This window comes from Elephas maximus, chromosome X, assembly GCF_024166365.1.
Source record: "Elephas maximus indicus isolate mEleMax1 chromosome X, mEleMax1 primary haplotype, whole genome shotgun sequence".
Classification (NCBI taxonomy): Eukaryota; Metazoa; Chordata; class Mammalia; order Proboscidea; family Elephantidae; genus Elephas; species Elephas maximus.
Window position 1 is genome coordinate 38,416,150 of NC_064846.1, and position 17,511 is coordinate 38,433,660.

The window sequence follows — 17,511 nt, forward strand, 5'->3', positions numbered from 1 at the left end:
AAGAACTATTAAACATTGGACGACTTTAGTCAGGGGCATTTAGCCTCTTTCCCTTGGTGGTTTGAAAGTCAAATTAGCCATTCATCGGTCTGATTTAAGCTCAATCTAGAGAAGGGAGGAGCCAGATAAACACTTTGTGACAGCTAGATGTTCTCTGACTTTTCTTTCAGGCCGCTGACTAATGGCCTAAAGAGCAAAAGTAAAAACCCAGCTATAAAGAATGAAAATGTAAAGGCACTGTAAAGTGACAGGTATGTAAGGATTGCTGTCTCAGATAATTCTCAGACTATACTTTTCCTGTACCACAAATCCAAGTGAGGAGGCACCATCAGGCCAGCCATAGAGGAGAAGTCCTATCTCAGATCAAAGCAGTCCTGTTCCACTTCTGTCAGCTCAAAGCCTGTTCCGGTTTCAAGGAGAAAGGAGTTCAGAGCCCCCGATGGTACCCTTATAAACTATCAGATCATAAAAGAAAATGACCTTGTGATTGGGCATCAGAGCAACGCAAAATCAAAATTCAGTGAAGCCGAAAATCAGATACACAGAGCCTACCCATTTTTAAAGCTATAGCTGCTCCCATCTCACTTTATTGTTTATTCTTTAACTTAACCCCATATTGTATTTGGAAACCCTGGTGGCATAGTGGTTAAGTGCTACGGCTACTAACCAAAAGGTCGGCGGTTCAAAATCCACCAGGTGTTCCTTGGAAACTCTATGGGGCAGTTCTACTCTGTCCTATAGGGTCACTATGAGTCGGAATTGACTTAATGGCAGCGGGTTTGGGTTTTTATTGGCGGGGGGTACATTACAGTTAATGTGTAAGAGCAGATGAAGAAAATATTACATTTCTCACTTTAGTACACTTTAGTCTTCATGTTTAAACAAAGTATAGTATGAGACTACCAAGCACTAAAATCTCCACCTCTACTAAAAATAGATGCATGTGAATACCAGAAACAAACCTTGAGCGCACTAGCGTCGCTTTCGTCTGAATCCCGGAATTCCACACAGACAGCAATGTTCCTGGCCTAAAATGATTAATGATTCAGAATGAGTCCCAAAATTAGAAGATTATGAATACCCATTTTATGCCCCCAAAATGTATACTTGACACCATTTACCTTGGCAAATGTTTTCTGGCTATCGTATTTTAATTGCAAGGGATATACATACAGATGGTTTGTGTAAACAGTAAATGGGGAACAATATTTGGTCATTTCCGGAACAAACTCTTCAACCTCCACAGTGATATTTTGACAATTCTTTTCAAAAGGCTTCAGGGGCACGTATGAAGAAGTAATACAATCTACAGTAGGAGGGGGAAGGCAAAGACAATATAATTTAGCAATTATTAACACATTGCTGTTTTTATAAAAATATCCTACGCTCAAATAGATGACATTCTCTCAAAGAGTGATTTAAGAAAGTGGCATTCTTAGTGACAAAACGCCATACATCCACTTTAAGAACCTACAAGAAGGACAAGAGGGTAGTAGCCTGATTTAGTTTTTAGTGGAACCCTCCAAACGAGAGATTGATATTTCATTCTCCATGTCAACTGGAGTGATTTGCAAATATAATACATCATATTTTTGACAAATTTAAACTCTGCAAAGAAATCCATTACATTTTTCCTCCTGTGGCTGCAATTTAGCTTTCACTGCAAATTTTTATTGGTATCAGGGAAATAACAGGAAATTTATGGCTCCAATTAGCTCATGGTGGGTCGCTCTGCAAAAGTTAACTGGGTGCAGGTGCAAATTTTCACTTAAGAAAGAATGGAAGCCTTTTGAAACAACAGATTTTATGATGTGTTACCCAATAACAAATTCGATACTCCGAAGGTGAAAAATACAATGCCCCAGAAGAGCTGAGCAGCATTTGTTACTTAAGTAGCCGCTGTGAACAAGGTTGTTTACATACTAAGGAGCCCTGGTGTCCTAGTGGATACATGCTACAGCTGTGAACCAAAAGGTCGGCAGTTTGAATCCACCAGCAGCTCCTTGGAAACCCTATCGGGCAGTTCTGTTTTGTCCTGTAGGGTCACTATGAGTTGGAACCAACTCGACACCACGAATCAAAACAAGGGGCTCTAGCACAGGTGCAGGTAATAATAGAGAAGGGAGACGAAGGGAGAGTTGAACCTGAGCACCCAGTGTTTTTTTTTTGTTGGGTTTGTTTTTCTCTGACGATACAGATACAAATGTAAATAGAAAATCTGGAGGTATAAAACTGTACAAAAATAACTGATCATTCGCTACCCAGAGATAACTGCTTGTTAACATTTTGGCACATTTTCTTCTCGCCTTTTTTTTTTTATATATAATTTATTTTATTTTTGTTGTTGTTGAGAATATACACAGCAGAACATATACCAATTCAACAATTTCTACATGTACAATTCAGTGACACTGATTACATTCTTAGTGTAGCCATTCTCACCTCCTTTTCTTAGCTGTTCCTCCCCCAATGACATAAACTCATTGTCCCCTAAATTTCCTGAATTTCCTGTCTAATCTTTCAAGTTGCTGTTGATCTCAAAAGAGCACAATGCTCCAGGCATACAGTCTTTACTACCTAAGCTACTGTTGGCTTTTAAGGAGACTTTAGGGCATATTTTTGGTTTAAGGTTTAAAAGATTATCTCAGGGCAATAGTTTCAGGGGTTCATCCAGCCTCCATAGCTCCAGAAATTCTGGAAGCCATGAGAACTTGAAATTCTGTTTTGCATTTTCCCCCTTTAAATCAGGATTCTTCTATAGCATCTTTGATCAAAATGTTCAGGGATGGTAGCTGGGCACCATCCAGTTCTTCTGGTCTCATGGCAAAGGAGGCAGTTGTTCATGGAGGCGGTTAGCCACACATTCCACTTCCTCCTCCTATTCCTGACTCTCCTTCTCCCTCTGTTGCTCCAGCTGAAGAGAGGCCAATTGTTGTGCTTTGGATGGCCACTTGCAAGCTTATAAGATCCCAGGCACTCTGCAATGAACTAGGAGGTACTAGAAGCACTAAACACATTACTAGGACAATTAACTGGCATGTCCCATGAAACCATGACCCTAAACTTCCAAACCAAGGAACCAAATCCCATGAGGTGTTTGGTTGTACGACATAAGCAGCCTCAGCAGCTACCCCCCTTTTTTGTCATTGTTGTAAATATATCAGTCACACACCTTTGCCTATTTAACTTTTTATAGGTGAACAAATTATTGACAGCACTTACATTAATCATCTTCTAGTCTTTTTGCACATTTTACATAGCAATAAAAGAGAAATCCTACTGGATGTAGAACTTCGCCTGATTCTTTTGACATTTTTATCTAATATCTTATTCCACGAACTCTGTTAAACATCAGTTTTAATGGCTACCAGAAAGTTTCATGGTATCTGTGTACCAATATTGGCTTGGAGTCCCTGGGTGATACAAATGGTTAACACGCTCGGCTGCTAACCAAAAAGGTACCTTGGAAGAAAGGCCTGGCAATCTACTTCCAAAACTAGCTATAAAGAATGAAAATGTAAAGTGACAGGTATGTAAGGATTGCTGTCTCAGATAATTCTCAGACTATACTTTTCCTTTACCACAAATCCAAGTGAGGAGGCACCATCAGGCCAGCCATAGAGGAGAAGTCCTATCTCAGATCAAAACAGTCCTGTTCCACTTCTGTCAGCTCAAAGCCTGTTCAGGTTTCAAGGAGAAAGGAGTTCAGAGCCCCCTGATGGTACCCTTATAAACTATCAGGTCATAAGAGAAAATGACCTTATGATTGGGCACCAGAGCAATGCAAAATCAAAATGCAGCGAAGCCTAAAATCAGATACACGGAGCCTACCCACTTTTAAAGCTATAGATGCTCCCATCTCACTTCGTTATTTATTCTGTAACTTAACCATATATTACAGTTAATGTGTAAGAGTAGACAGTGAAAATAATTACATTTGTCACTTTAGTACACATTATTCTTCATGTTTAAACAAATTGTAGTTAAATAATAAATAAAGTGGATTCGAACTGCCGACCTTTTGGTTAGCAGCCGGGCTCTTAACCACTACGCCACCAGGGCTCCAATAGTGGTATAAACCAAAAACCAAACCCATTGCTGTCAAGTTGATGCCGACTCATAGCAACCCTATAAGACAGAGTAGAACTGCCCCATAGGGTTTCCAAGGAGCGGCTGGTGGATTCAAACTGCCAACCTTTTGGTTAGCAGATGTAGCTCTTAACCACTGTAGAACCAGGATGGCAGAAGCAGAAACCTGAGCAAGACAAAAGGCAGCAGAAACTGATGGAGACACGCTCACATCATCATATATTACATATGAAGAAGGCATCTGATAAAACCAATTTAATCAAGTTACTTCCTTCTCCATAAATATTCACCATGGAAATGTCAATGGAAATACTGAAGAGATAAAAACCTAAGAGTCAAACGTGGCACTTAAGTTTTATTTGTAATATGCCAAGTTCTTACTTGATAAATCCACAGGAACACATTCTACCGTGATATTTAGCTGCCCAGGAATAATCTGTAATTTGGTCTTCTCTGGCCTAGGTGTAAAACAAGAATATTTTAGATTTTAAAATTATGACAACTAAACACACTGCTTACCCTAGGTCCAAACTTAAAATTTTAAGCACTCAGTTTTTCCCATATATGACTCACATTCATCGTTTCAAGAAACTTACAATTCATCTATTATATTCATCTACTGCCATAACGCCATATACTCACTTCTTGTATTCTGAGAGCAACTTGAGAATATCTTCATTAGAAAGCTTGCTACTGTCCTGTTTATACAAAGGAGAAACTTTCCCTTCCAGATCCAGAGAGCCTTGAGTATCTTTGAAAATAGGTCTGAAACAGCAACAGACAGATCATTTTAAATTCTAAAGTACTGATAAGCTAAAACAAGTTGAGTTTCGGCGGGAGTGTAAAATGGTGAAACCACTTTGGAAAATGGTTTCGCAGTTTCTCATGAAGTATACATCCACCCTATGTCTCAGCGATTCCACTCTTAGGTCGTTACCCAAGAGAAATGACAATATCTGTCCACACGAAGGCTGGTCCATGAATGTTCACATCAGATTTATTTGTTACAGCCCCAAACTGGTGATGACACGATGTCCATCAACAAAGGAATAGATTAAAAAAAAAAAAAGGGATATTCACAACTGGATGCTACTCAAAATGAACTACTAATACATACAATAATATGGATGAATCTCAAAAACACGTTCAGTAAAAGAAGCCAAACACAAAGAAAGTATATACTGTAGGATTCCATTTCTATAAGTTCCAGACTAGAGAAAAGTCATCTAAGAGTAATAATGTGATCAGTAATTGCCTGAGGGCAGGGCTGGGATGGCTAAGTAGCCAGGGGTATGAGAGAACTTTCTTGGGCGATAAAAATGTCCCAAAACCTGTTTGGGGTGGTGGTTACACAACTGTATACATTTGCGAAATTCATCAAACTGAACATTTCAAGTATGTGCATTTTATCAAATTTAAAGTATACCTCAAAGTTGATAAATTATATATTTAAGGAAATTCTATGTGTAGAGTTTCCAATATAAATTTGAACTATTCCCTCCCCCTTTTTTCCTCTCCTCCCAATTTTAAGTAGCTATTCTACTGCTAATACGGGAAGCAATGTACAAGCGCCCAGCATACTAGAAAGGGCAAGAGCCAGAAACAATTTCCCCTGGCAGAACCTCTGAAGATGGGGTTATAGTCATTAACCAGTTACTACTTCTAAGCATACCTCCTTGTATTTTCAATAAACAGGGGTTTATCGTACATCTTTAAAATATCCCAGCCAAGCCTTTAGAGTAGGTTCCTGCTATTGCTAACAACCAAAACAATTCAGGAAAAAAAAAATCAAAATTCCTCATCAGAACTGGGGATCAAAGCCTCTACTTTGAAGACTTTAAAATTAATTTCTCTACTGGCAAAACATCATCAAGAGCAGTTACTGCTATGGCCAGAAAGAGAACACTACCGCAAAGTGTTCTAGGGAGGGTCCTGAAGTCAGGTGACATGGGTTTTGACTTCTGCTAGGTCACAGGCTGGCTTATTGTAACCTGTGCACCTGAATTTCCTCATTTCCAAGATGGGAATAATAGTGCCTACCCCTTAAGAAAATACATGTGAAGCACTTGACTTCTCAGGCTAGGGCATCAAAAAGCATGCTAATATTTGCAAGTGGTAGTTTACCTTTTATAATGTCTAAATATACCAACCTCTGTTATATTTTTGCCATTCATCTACCCTTGGCTATCTTTTTTTACCAGTCTGCAAAACAAGGACAATGTGTCTTTTCATCTATCAACGTACAAGGCATTTTGAGACCTTCTAAAAAATGAAATGATTATAAATAGTGACAGATAGATAGAAGAGTTAATTAACTTAGAATCTCCTACCCTTATGCTACTCCCTAGCACCCACTGAACATAATTGATTGAATTATTCAGAACATGTTGCCCTTTCCCAAGAAGTTCCAGTGAGCTGTACAGGCTGTACTTATAAACAAGCCAGGGAACCTCTACTTCAAAGGGAGGAGAAGCAAGAAACATGTTCTAAGTCATCACCGTAGATAGACTTGTAAGATTTGGTCAAAATAATGTAACCAGCATAAGATATGATACAGATAGATGGATAGATGATACATAGTTAGACAGACAGACAGATAACACCCACTTTCATATACACCACCCCTGAAAGGTTCGCTGAATTTGTCTTCAGGAAGCAAGAAAATCTATTAATTAATTACACACTTTCAACTAATGACTGAATCTTTTGCCTTTTAATTTTTACTGCATTTTCCAGAATTACTCTATGATAGTTTTTCACAGCAGAAACCCAGCCAGCTATGAAATAGTGGGCATACTGTACATAATTCACTACAACTTCTGGCTTTCTGGGGAGAAAAAAATTCCAACACTTTAGCAAATAAGCTCTGCTTTCAAATGTAATCAAATTAAGTGGTGTCACTCAGATTGGAAACTGAAGCCAAAGAAAATTTCTCCAAAGCAAGACATATGAAGAAATGACAGGGTCTTTGATACACAGAACATTCTGAAAGAAAGAAGTCTTACATCCCAAGTGTCCCAAGATACAACTGGTCTGCCAGAAACATACTGTTGAACGCTGGTCAGGGCAAGAGCCCCCAACTTCACATCTGAGAATGAAGAGAAGGGTCAAGATTCTAGTTATACAAACCTGGCAGCCCAAGCAAAGGGCATTCTGTATTGTCCAAGCCGGCTACACACTTGCTTAGCTGTCCTGTGTACCTTCTGGGCCGTCTAAGGTCAGAAATAAGAAGAAAGATTCATTTTTGTTCAAACTGCCATGGACCCACATATAAAAATTATTCCCCAACTAAATGACACGAAACATCAAAATTCTAAAACAAAAATAAATAGCCACAAATGAAACACAACATGCAGCAGCTACCAACTTTCCAAGACCAAAGTTTATCTTAAAGGCTTTGTGTTTTCTCATTAACGGAGTCTTCGTCAATATAGCAGAAGACCTGCTAACGGAGGAAGGCAATGTTTTGCACCAAAGACCTTAACTTGGAAAGTTTAAAGTAGTTTTCACCTGTATTTGGCTTGTTGTAGATACACTTGGTCTTTTTACTCCCAAGAAAAGGAACAAGTGACCAAGAGTCAATACAATTAGTCTAATGTAGGCAGGAACTGTTTGCACAGGCACTGAGTGATGACAAAGGAGATAAACAGCCTATGGAGTCTAAACAGTCTGTGAAATGCTGGCTGGATGCTCCTCCCTAGGGATGCTGAATGCTGGAGGGTTTTATCTACATTGTGAAGACATTTTATTCCCCCACAAATTAGTCACATGTCTCCTCAGCATCTTCCACTTCATAAACACTATTTAGATACATTAGTAAATGCCACGTACAACAGACCAACTCTTCATAAATACGTAGTAGCTAGAGCGCTGCTAATGAACTACGTCACAAACGCTTCCCTTCTTTGGGTCTCAGTTTTCTCATTTATGAAATGAGGGGATGGGGCTAGATCAATAGCTTCCAAACACTTGCAGCTCATGGTCCAGAAATTCAGACAATTGATTAGAGGGTTTCTAACTTTTAATTCTGCCATTTAAGGACATAAAACAATACGTTAAAAAAACCCTACTATTTAATATGTGAACATTTCATGACAGAGGGGTTTAAAAGGACATAAAACAATACGTTAAAAAAACCCTACTATTTAATATGTGAACATTTCATGACAGAGGGGTTTAACATTTAAGAATAGGAAGGACAAAAATCTCTGACTAAAGGACAGCCCTGCCAATTGAATACATTTAGTTTGCTGAAACACTCACTAGCTTGTCTTTATTGTCTTTACTTCAGCAGGGACAGGAGTAAAATATGGGTACGAACTGGCATCTGGGAATTACAGGACTGGATCATCCCTACCCTACCAGCTCTGACATCCTAGCTGTGCTACGTGGAGCTGGGAGTGAGGAAAGAGTGGCTATTGGCAAGGATTTGGTGTCAATTAACTGATGTTGCCTAAAAGCCTTTAGCTTATTTTGATAAGCAGAAATCAGATTGTCACATAAACAGAACATAAATGAAAAGAAAAAAAATCACATATGTTTTTCTCCCTCCTAGTGGGTCACTGACAATGTAATTTAAAACATCCATAAAAGGCAGATTCTACATTATAAGCTGAAATGCTCACAAACAATCTTTATGAATACCTTCACTGGGTCTGAATTTTTGATGTAGGGTTCGGCACAGTGTGTAATATTGCCCTGTAGTACTTTTTCAATTCGTGCAACCAGAAAAATTTCAGGATGTGGATTCATCACCGAGAAAATGCCCTGTAAAAAATTGCTTCCGTTAGATTTTTTTTAATTTTACTTAACCACATACATACAGTTGTTTGGTTAATGATTCCTAGTAGAGTGTTGAGTATAAACCAGAAAAACAAACTTGCTGCCAACAAGTCGATTCTGACTCGTGGTGACCCATGTGTATTACTGCTCAATAGGGGTTTCTACAGTGTTTATTATAGAATGTTGAGTGATTAAAGCGCTCAACTGCTAACCAAAAGGTTGGCAGTTTGAAACCACCAGCCGCTCCGTGGGAGAAAGATGTGGCAGCCTGCTTCTTTGAAGATTTAGACCCTTTGGAAACGCTATGGGGTAGTTTTACTCAGTCCTACAATTAAAAAAAAAAATTCTTTTATTACAGGTTCTCTATGAGTTGAAATTGACTCGATGGCAGTGGGTGGAGGTTGATATTCAACATAGGATCATATCTTGTTATTATTGTTAGTTGCCACTGAGCCAGCTCTGACTTATAGGGACCTTATATATAACGCAATGAAACATTGCCAAGTCCTGGGCCATCTTCACAAATGGTATGTTTGAGCCCATCGTTGCAGCCAGTTTGTCAATCCACCTTGTTGAGGGTCTTCTTTTTTTTCACTGACCCTCTGCCCTAGGACCCTAGAATAACATTCCTTTTCATACAGTTGTCAAAGCTTCCAATGTTCCTTTCAAAATGGATTTTACTTTTTCTCAACAATTTCACGTCATTAGTCCCAAAGTGCAAGTGTCACTACTGCTGCTGAACCTCTTATTTGGCTCGGTTTGCAAGGTGCATTCCAGGGTTTCGGACAGGTGTGTTCAGGTTAACATCCCTGCTGAGAATTTGCATTTCTAACAAGTTCCCAGATGAGAATTTGTATTTCTAACAAGTTCCGAGGAAGTTATACGTAAGATCCACTCGAGGAGCTTGTTAAACTACAGATTCTGATTCGGTATATCTGGAGTGAAAAGGCAAATTCTCAGCAGGGGTTCCAACCAGAAGGAACATGTTTGTAGCCCTGGTGCATTCTTTGACCTAATGAATGCCATGTGCATTGTTTGACTTCACTGGCAGGTACTAAAATAGTGTACATCTCTCAAATACATATGCATGTAACTCCAGAGTAATTCACTCATATTTAATTAATACTAATTGCAGCTAAGAAAGAAGAAAATTTTACTGCTCTGTGCAATATAAAAACAAAATCAACCTACAAAAAAAGTTCCTTTGTTGATATTAAAGAGCTCTGTTGCTTTCAATGACAAGGTAGGGAACAGAGGATCCCAAACTCTTTTTGTTCCCATACACTTATTTAAGGGTATCCAGAAAGACACAACCAATGTTACATAAGTTTTCTTTGAATGTATACGGAACAACCATGTCACCCTCTATCCAATTAGGCTCCTTCCAAATAGAATATCCTCTAAATAGCCTGTTAGTTGGTTATGTCTGCCATTTAAAGAAGCACCACACAAATTGATTGGAGTGGAAAAATCCATCACTGGGGCTCTACCAAGTTTGATTTTTCTACTTGGTATATTACCAACTATGCTAAGATAGTGCTTTCCAATTTTCAGAGTTTCAGACACATTATCTCATTTGTTCCAGATAGAACATTTTAAAGTAGACAGGGCAGAATAGAAAACTGAGTGTAATGGCTAAGTAATTCCCCACCAAGTCAAACAGCTTGGAATGAGCTGGGCAACGGCTGATTGGGCTCTGAATCCCCAAGCAACAAGCACAGAACAAAATGGTTAAAAACTGCTCAGGAGTCAAATTTCCTGGGTTCAAATTCTGGCTCTACCATTTATGGGTTAAGGCAAATCATGACCTCCCTAAGGCTCAGGTTTCTCATCGATGAAAATGGGATGATGATAAAAATAGCTATTTCATAGACTTTTATAAAATTTAAATCAAATAATGCACATTAGCTACCTGGTTACAATTGTGGTCAAAGTGTCTCAATGTCAGAGAAGTTGATTTCTGCAACTGCAGGGAACATGCCGTGAAAGCTATAAGCAGCAGCTGGCAGAATGTAGGCTGAGCAGTGCATCTTGACACAATCTTATGTTTACTAATTGCCACGTATCTACACTAGATGTTTGTCATGCATTTTCTCTCACCTAGTCTTCAGAGAAGCCCTTGTATGCAGGCACTACTATATAGACATTTTACAGATTAGGAAACTGAGGCTCAGGTTTTATCGCTTACTTAGGATTACGCAGAGAGTTAAGTGGCTGACAAGGATAGAAGCTGGGGCTTCCGGACTATAGAACCTATGCCATACAGCCTCTTAGCTTTGTGGTACATCCATCTCTCACCTCTCACAGATGAGGCTGGATTAGAATAGTAATAATGATTATTACCAAGGCTAACATTTTCAGAGCACTTATTGTTCACCATTCCCAGTACTCTAGGCATTTCCTCACAATGATGACAGCAATGAGTATTATAATTTTAAAGCTGATAATAGCCAAAGGCATGTCATTTTCACTTGTTGCTGATCTAAGCTGTACTGAGTGCACATAGTGTGCCTGGCACAATGCTGAGTCCTTTCTGAGGATAACACACCTTGTTTGAGCTCACAACAGCCCTTGGATGCAGGTACCATCATTATTGACATTTTCCAGATGAAGATGCTGAGATGATGTTCATTTTTTAACTAACCAGGGATTCCAGTGTGGGAAGACACTTCCTGGGAGCTATTTTGCCTTTTGTCCCATCAGCTTTCTGCCCTACCCCTGACCCCAGAGTTCAGAAGGGTAGCAGACAGAGTCGAGGAATCCTATGCGGGCAGGGAGACTGGCCCTTTAGGCCAGGTTTCTGGCCTGCCCCTCCATTCCCACCAAGGATGCATGGCTGTGCCCCCCAGAGTGACTCTTGCCCTCTCCCCCCAGAGAATGGAACATGTTGGCCCCACCTGGCCCCCAGCACTTACACAGCCTCCAAGGCATGGCAGAGCATGTGGTGGGGGGCCTCTGAACCCCCTCCCCAGCCAAACAACTGCTGCTTCCTGACTGGGTGCCCACAGAGCTACAGGTAGACAGACCCTCAAGAGTCAAGCAGCCCCCCTAACATCCCCAAGCCAACGTCATCCAAGGTCTAACACTGGGGGATGAGTAGACTGACCTCTGTCAGGGCATCTGGGAATGAAATGCCAGACAACTGAGAGTAAAGCAAGTGGTCACAGTGGCTGTTTGGTGTCAGGGAGGTCAAACCATTCCGTGATGGAACCAACTTTCTCTTTTCCTGTGGTCATCCTGTTGTTCCTCAGGAAGCTACTGGAGAGCATGATTCTAGGGAACAGGTAGCTTAGAAGCAGCCTCAAAATCTAATCTACCATACTGCCTCTTCCTACAGATAACACAGCTACTTGAGTAGTCTTAGGTCTAGAAGGGACAGGGCCACCAGGCGGCCCTTTCTGGGAACACTGGGGAACTGGGCTATTTTTCCTCTCTAGGGTGACACAGGAAGCAGTACAGTACAGACGTAAAAGCCTGGGTTTGGAGTCTGCTAGGCTAGATAAGTCATTTGACTGCTCTGCACCTCAGTTTCCTCATCTGTAAAATGGGGATCGTAAACAATACCTACCTAACCTTACTGGGTTGTCATGAGGATTAAATGACTTCATACAGATAAAGTACCTAGAGAAATACAATGGCAATGGCAATAATAAGTCCTTGCCAAATTGTCGTTATTGCTACAGTAAGAAATCAATAAATACTGTAAAATTAATCAGCTAAGATCAGATCTAACTTTTAGACTCACTCCGACATAGTATTGTGTCCTAGTCCAACATAGGAAAACGCTCAGAAAAAGGCTTCTTGAAAATAAAACGCTCACCTATTTGAAAAAAAAAGGTCACTTCCTGGTGTCTTTAAATGATTTGAAGAAAAGGTACAGAATAAAGCCACTTGAGGCCATTGCTCATTGCTTTCACCTTTTCAGCTCACATTTATCCCTTTGAGGCCTCCTTGAAGTCCAACATCTTCTGTGTGGTCCTCTAATTCCTGACCAACGACCTCTCCTCAAATTCCAAACTCCTCTAGTAATCATTATGTCATGTATTTCAGCACCTAAGCATGTTCTGTCTAGTATTGTCGGCTGAGTTCCTTCAAACAGACCTGGGTTCAAATTCCACCTTCACCACGACTAGCTATGTAATGGTGGGTAGGTTACTTAACCGCCCTGGGCATCAGTTTCCTCATCTGTTAAAACAATGACAGTTATACCGTTTCACAAGACTCTCATGTTTACCGTGAGAAAACAATGGACACAGGAGATATTAAAAAAGTGCTGATTTTCTTCCTGGTCTTGATTATAAATTGGATGAAACCTGAAACCAAAATTTGAACTCCTTGCACCAAACATACAGTTGACTACATTGAAATAATACAAGTAAATACATCATTGGCTTAAAATGACTTATTTAATATTCTGGGGGAAATTTTTTTAACACATAATCTAATAGCAGGTTCTTGAATAATATTGTACTTGCTCAACCTGTTTTTTAGAAGCCTATGCCATCATAGAAGTGAACATTGTAGTCTGGATAGCAAAATAAGGGGGCTATAGGAAATGAGGCATAACTGGGGGTGCGGGAAGGTACCACAGATCCATACTCCCAAAATGGTAGTGACGGCACGTGGAAATTTTCCCTACCATTTGGCAATCTGAATCAGTGAACATAATGTTTGACCAGGAAAATGCCACTGCTGAGAATTTCTTCTAAAGAGATAATCCAACAAAAGGGGTAAAATGTATGCACAAGGATGTTCAATGCAGTGTGATTTATGACATTGAAAAAATAGAAATAGCCTAATTAGCTTAATCAGTGGAATACCATGTTTAGCAGTAATAATGTGGCTCACCTATAGATACTGATATAAGATGTTAACATCTGTTTAACATGATGTTGTTACATGAATGAAGTAGCTTTAAAACAGAATGAATATGATACAATTTTTATAAAAGCATATATAATAAGTATGTGTTTAGCAATATAATAGAGATATCTAGAAAGAATTTCACTAAACTGTTTATAGTTATTGTCAATGGGTGGTAGTTTTTACTTTCTTCTTTACACTTTTTCTATTGCTTGAATTTTCTACATAAGTATGCACTTACCTTTATAATCAAGAAAAAAGTTACAACGTTTTTATTTTGGGAAAAATAGGTCTCCTTACAATGTGATCTGCTTTGTTCTTATACCTCTTCCCACTTTAATTTTATGCCATGCTCTAGTTTCCTTTCAGCTGCAGAGTTCTAGAGGGAAGACCTATCAGTCCTGCTTCCCTTAACTTCTTATGGCCTCCAATCTGGTCAAAATACCAGGGAACTGTTAGGGTCTTTTTAAAGGGGGCTCTTTGTACTTGATAGGACAGAAGAGGGTGGCATTACAGCTATGACACAACCAGTTCCCTTCTATTGCTTTTCAACTCTCTTGACAATGTGTATAAAGGATCTTTACGCTTCCTGAAAACTGTCTACTTCATAATGGATGTGGGAATTAGGGATGCGAAAGCTATCGTAGGGCTATTATTTCTTCAAATAGCTTGAGAACCTGGTACCTTGCTAAGAACTATGCGAATGGGGGTGTGTGTGTGTACTAGCATTCCACCTTACTAATATTTCCTTTGGGTCTCACATCATGGTCCTATTGAAAATGTCACTTCCCCAATATATTACTAGCATGTTTGCTTCGTTTCCTTTTTTTCTTCTACCTTCAGTCATCAGAAAAAAAACTAACTATGGACAGACTTTATAAGAGCTGGAATGCAAATGAAAACATCGGCCTGAACCCATGAAAAAAACCCAAGGGTGTTTCTGCTTCTTATTCTGAATGTGCTACATAGGCTAAAGATTATTCTTTACCTGTTTTACGTAGCGTAACTGAGATTCAGCAATTCCATGAATGAAAGACTCAGGTGAAGAACCTTTTGGGTTTCCATCACTGGCCAGTTGGGCTGAAGTGCCCCACAGCATTTCACGGACAGATGGGGGATTTAAGTCTACGTGGAAGTCAGCTGAAATCTTACAATTGTTCTTTACATCAAATACAGCAAGGTTGATAAAAAAGGGTTCAACCTGAAAATGAATACAGTTATATTTTAAAACTACTGCAATACTTTGTGGGTGTTGGGGGGGCTCAGGTAGGAGGGACACCAATTGCAAAATAATTTTTTTTAAATCACTCAAGCTTTTGTGATTACAGTTCCTTTCCAAGTTCAACCCCTAGCTGAAATTGCATTATGGTTCATTTGCATAAAAAAGAGCACTCAAACAGACTTTATCAAATTTTGGCTTTGATCAGGCGTAAATAATTTCACGCTCTGTAAATTCGAAACACGACACTGAGTAGAAATCATAAGCTTATGTTTAAAGAACATCAATCGCTCAATGAATGAAATTTAATTCTCTACACGTCTATTGAATTTACCTAAAAAGCTGATGCCAATATTCTAAAGCAAAACTGAATCTTCACATTAGCTACATTACAACTTACAGGACTGTACGTTTTATGTAAGCTAGCATCAACCAACATCAAATTACTTGACAAAAGCTTTGTCCCACCAGCAGTTTTGGAAGACATGCTTCCTCTCTACAGATGGCATTTGGAAGCTGATCACAAAGAGCAATTTCATGCCAGATGGCATAAAGATTAACCCTTTGCATACAGAGAGTCCACTAGTGCATTTCAGCCAATCTGTAAGAGAATTTATCATCACCGTTGGTATTGTTAAAAGACAAAACTAGGACCAAAATTAAAGGTGAACGTAAAATACACATCTCTTTGAAGATTTTATATTTATATTTCAACCTTTTCTAAGCAACTCAAATAACCTGTAACAGGTAATAATAAGAGTTTTCTCTGCGGAACAAATGGGATCCCACTCAACGAGAATAGTGAGGGAGCCTAGCTGACTGCACAGCATCTACATCCAAGCACAGCTCTGGTGTTCCTTGGTCATGGATATGAGTCAGTTTCACAGAAGAAAACAGAACCTCTGGTAGAATTCACAAATCTGAGGATTCTCCAGGTTCTGGGGACAGGCCCCTCTTGATCAAGAGCCTACCCTAATCTGCTATTCCAATTAGGTAAGACTTTCATGAATCCTCTCAAGATGAAAACATATGCATATTTTGGCAAAAGGAAGAGATGGATGAAATCCTTTCATGCCAAATTGATCATACTATGTAGAAGGAGAATTTTCACAAAGCAAATTAATTCTCAGCTATATAGCTATATAAAAAAAGGCATTTCCTTATGCATTGGTTGAATGGAGGTAAAAGAAAAAGGTCATACGTACATTTGTGGGTGGTCCTTTTGCATTGTCTCCAACTTGACCCAAGATATTAAAAGTTAAATCATGGCAATTTACGAGGAAACGCTTGTTGCACTTTTCTTCAAATGGCTTTATATCAGGTTCAATTCCTGAAAAGTCCAACCTCTACAAAACAGATAATAAATCATGACCAAAAGAAAAAAAAAAAAGTATTAATGTAGACCTATTTTTTTTTTATATAAGTAAAAATCCACTACTCATTCATCAGTTTTTTGTACTGTAGTGGCTTTTGTGTTGCTGTGATGCTGGAAGATATGCCACTGGTATAAAGGTTTCAATGGAGCTTCCAGAGTAAGAAAGACTGGGAAGAAGGACCTGGTGATATACTTCTGAAACAACTGGCCAGTGAAAACCTTATGACTAGCAGCAGGACATAATCTGATACAGTGCTGGAAGATGAGCCTCTCAGGTTGGAAGGCACTCAAAATATGACTGTGGGGAAGAGCTGCCTCCTCAAAGTACAGTCGACCTTAATGACATATATGGAGTAAAGCTTTGGGGACCTTCGTTTGGGGATGTGGCACAACTCAACATGAGAAGAAACAGCTGCAATTATGCATTAATAACAGGAACATGGAATGTATGAAGTATGAATCAGGGAAAACAGGAAGTCATCAAAAATGAAATGGAATGCTTGTAGATAGCCTAGGCATTAGTGAGGATGAAATGGACTGGTATTGGCCATTTTGAAATGGACAGTCATATGGTCTACCATGCAAGGAATGACAAATTGAAAAGAAAACAGCATCACATTCATTGTCAAAAAGAACATTTCAAGATCTATCCTGAAATACAAGACTGTCAGTGACAGGATAATATCCATATTACCAACAAGGAAGACCAGTTAATATGACTATTACTCAAATTTACACACCAACCACTAATACCAAAGATAAAGAAACTCAAGATTTTACCAACTCCTGCAGTCTGAAATTGATCAAACATGCAATTAAGATGCACTGGTAATTGATAATTACTGGTCATTGAAACATGAACGTTGGAACAAAGAAGGATTTGTAGCTGGAAAATACGACATTGGTGATAGAAATGACACTGTAGATCGCATGATGGAATTTTGCAACACGAATGACTTATTCTTTGGAAGTATCTTTTTTCAACAACATAAACAGCGACTATACACACACAAAAAATATATATATATTTTTATACACACAGACCTTGTCAGGTGGAATACACAACAATCAAATTGACTACATCTGTAGAAACAGTTGAAACCCTGGTGGCGTAGTGGTTAAGTGCTACGGCTGCTAACCAAAGAGTTGGCAGTTCGAATCTGCCAGGTGCTCCTCGGAAACT

The 17,511-nt window shown here is 39.2% G+C and overlaps 1 protein-coding gene across 2 annotated transcripts in view; it reads right to left on the minus strand.

Annotated features, from left to right (window-relative positions):
• Positions 1–17,511, minus strand: part of DOCK11 (dedicator of cytokinesis 11) — a 190,352-nt gene that overhangs the window by 88,839 nt on the left and 84,002 nt on the right. For both annotated transcript variants that reach the window (XM_049872652.1, XM_049872651.1), the window contains exons 11-18: positions 16,159–16,299; positions 14,723–14,935; positions 8,734–8,856; positions 7,219–7,301; positions 4,732–4,854; positions 4,471–4,547; positions 1,122–1,306; positions 963–1,028 (exon numbers count right to left, since the gene is read on the minus strand). In XM_049872652.1, coding sequence (XP_049728609.1) covers positions 963–1,028; positions 1,122–1,306; positions 4,471–4,547; positions 4,732–4,854; positions 7,219–7,301; positions 8,734–8,856; positions 14,723–14,935; positions 16,159–16,299 — 1,011 coding nt within the window. The remainder of the gene's footprint in view (positions 1–962; positions 1,029–1,121; positions 1,307–4,470; positions 4,548–4,731; positions 4,855–7,218; positions 7,302–8,733; positions 8,857–14,722; positions 14,936–16,158; positions 16,300–17,511) is intronic.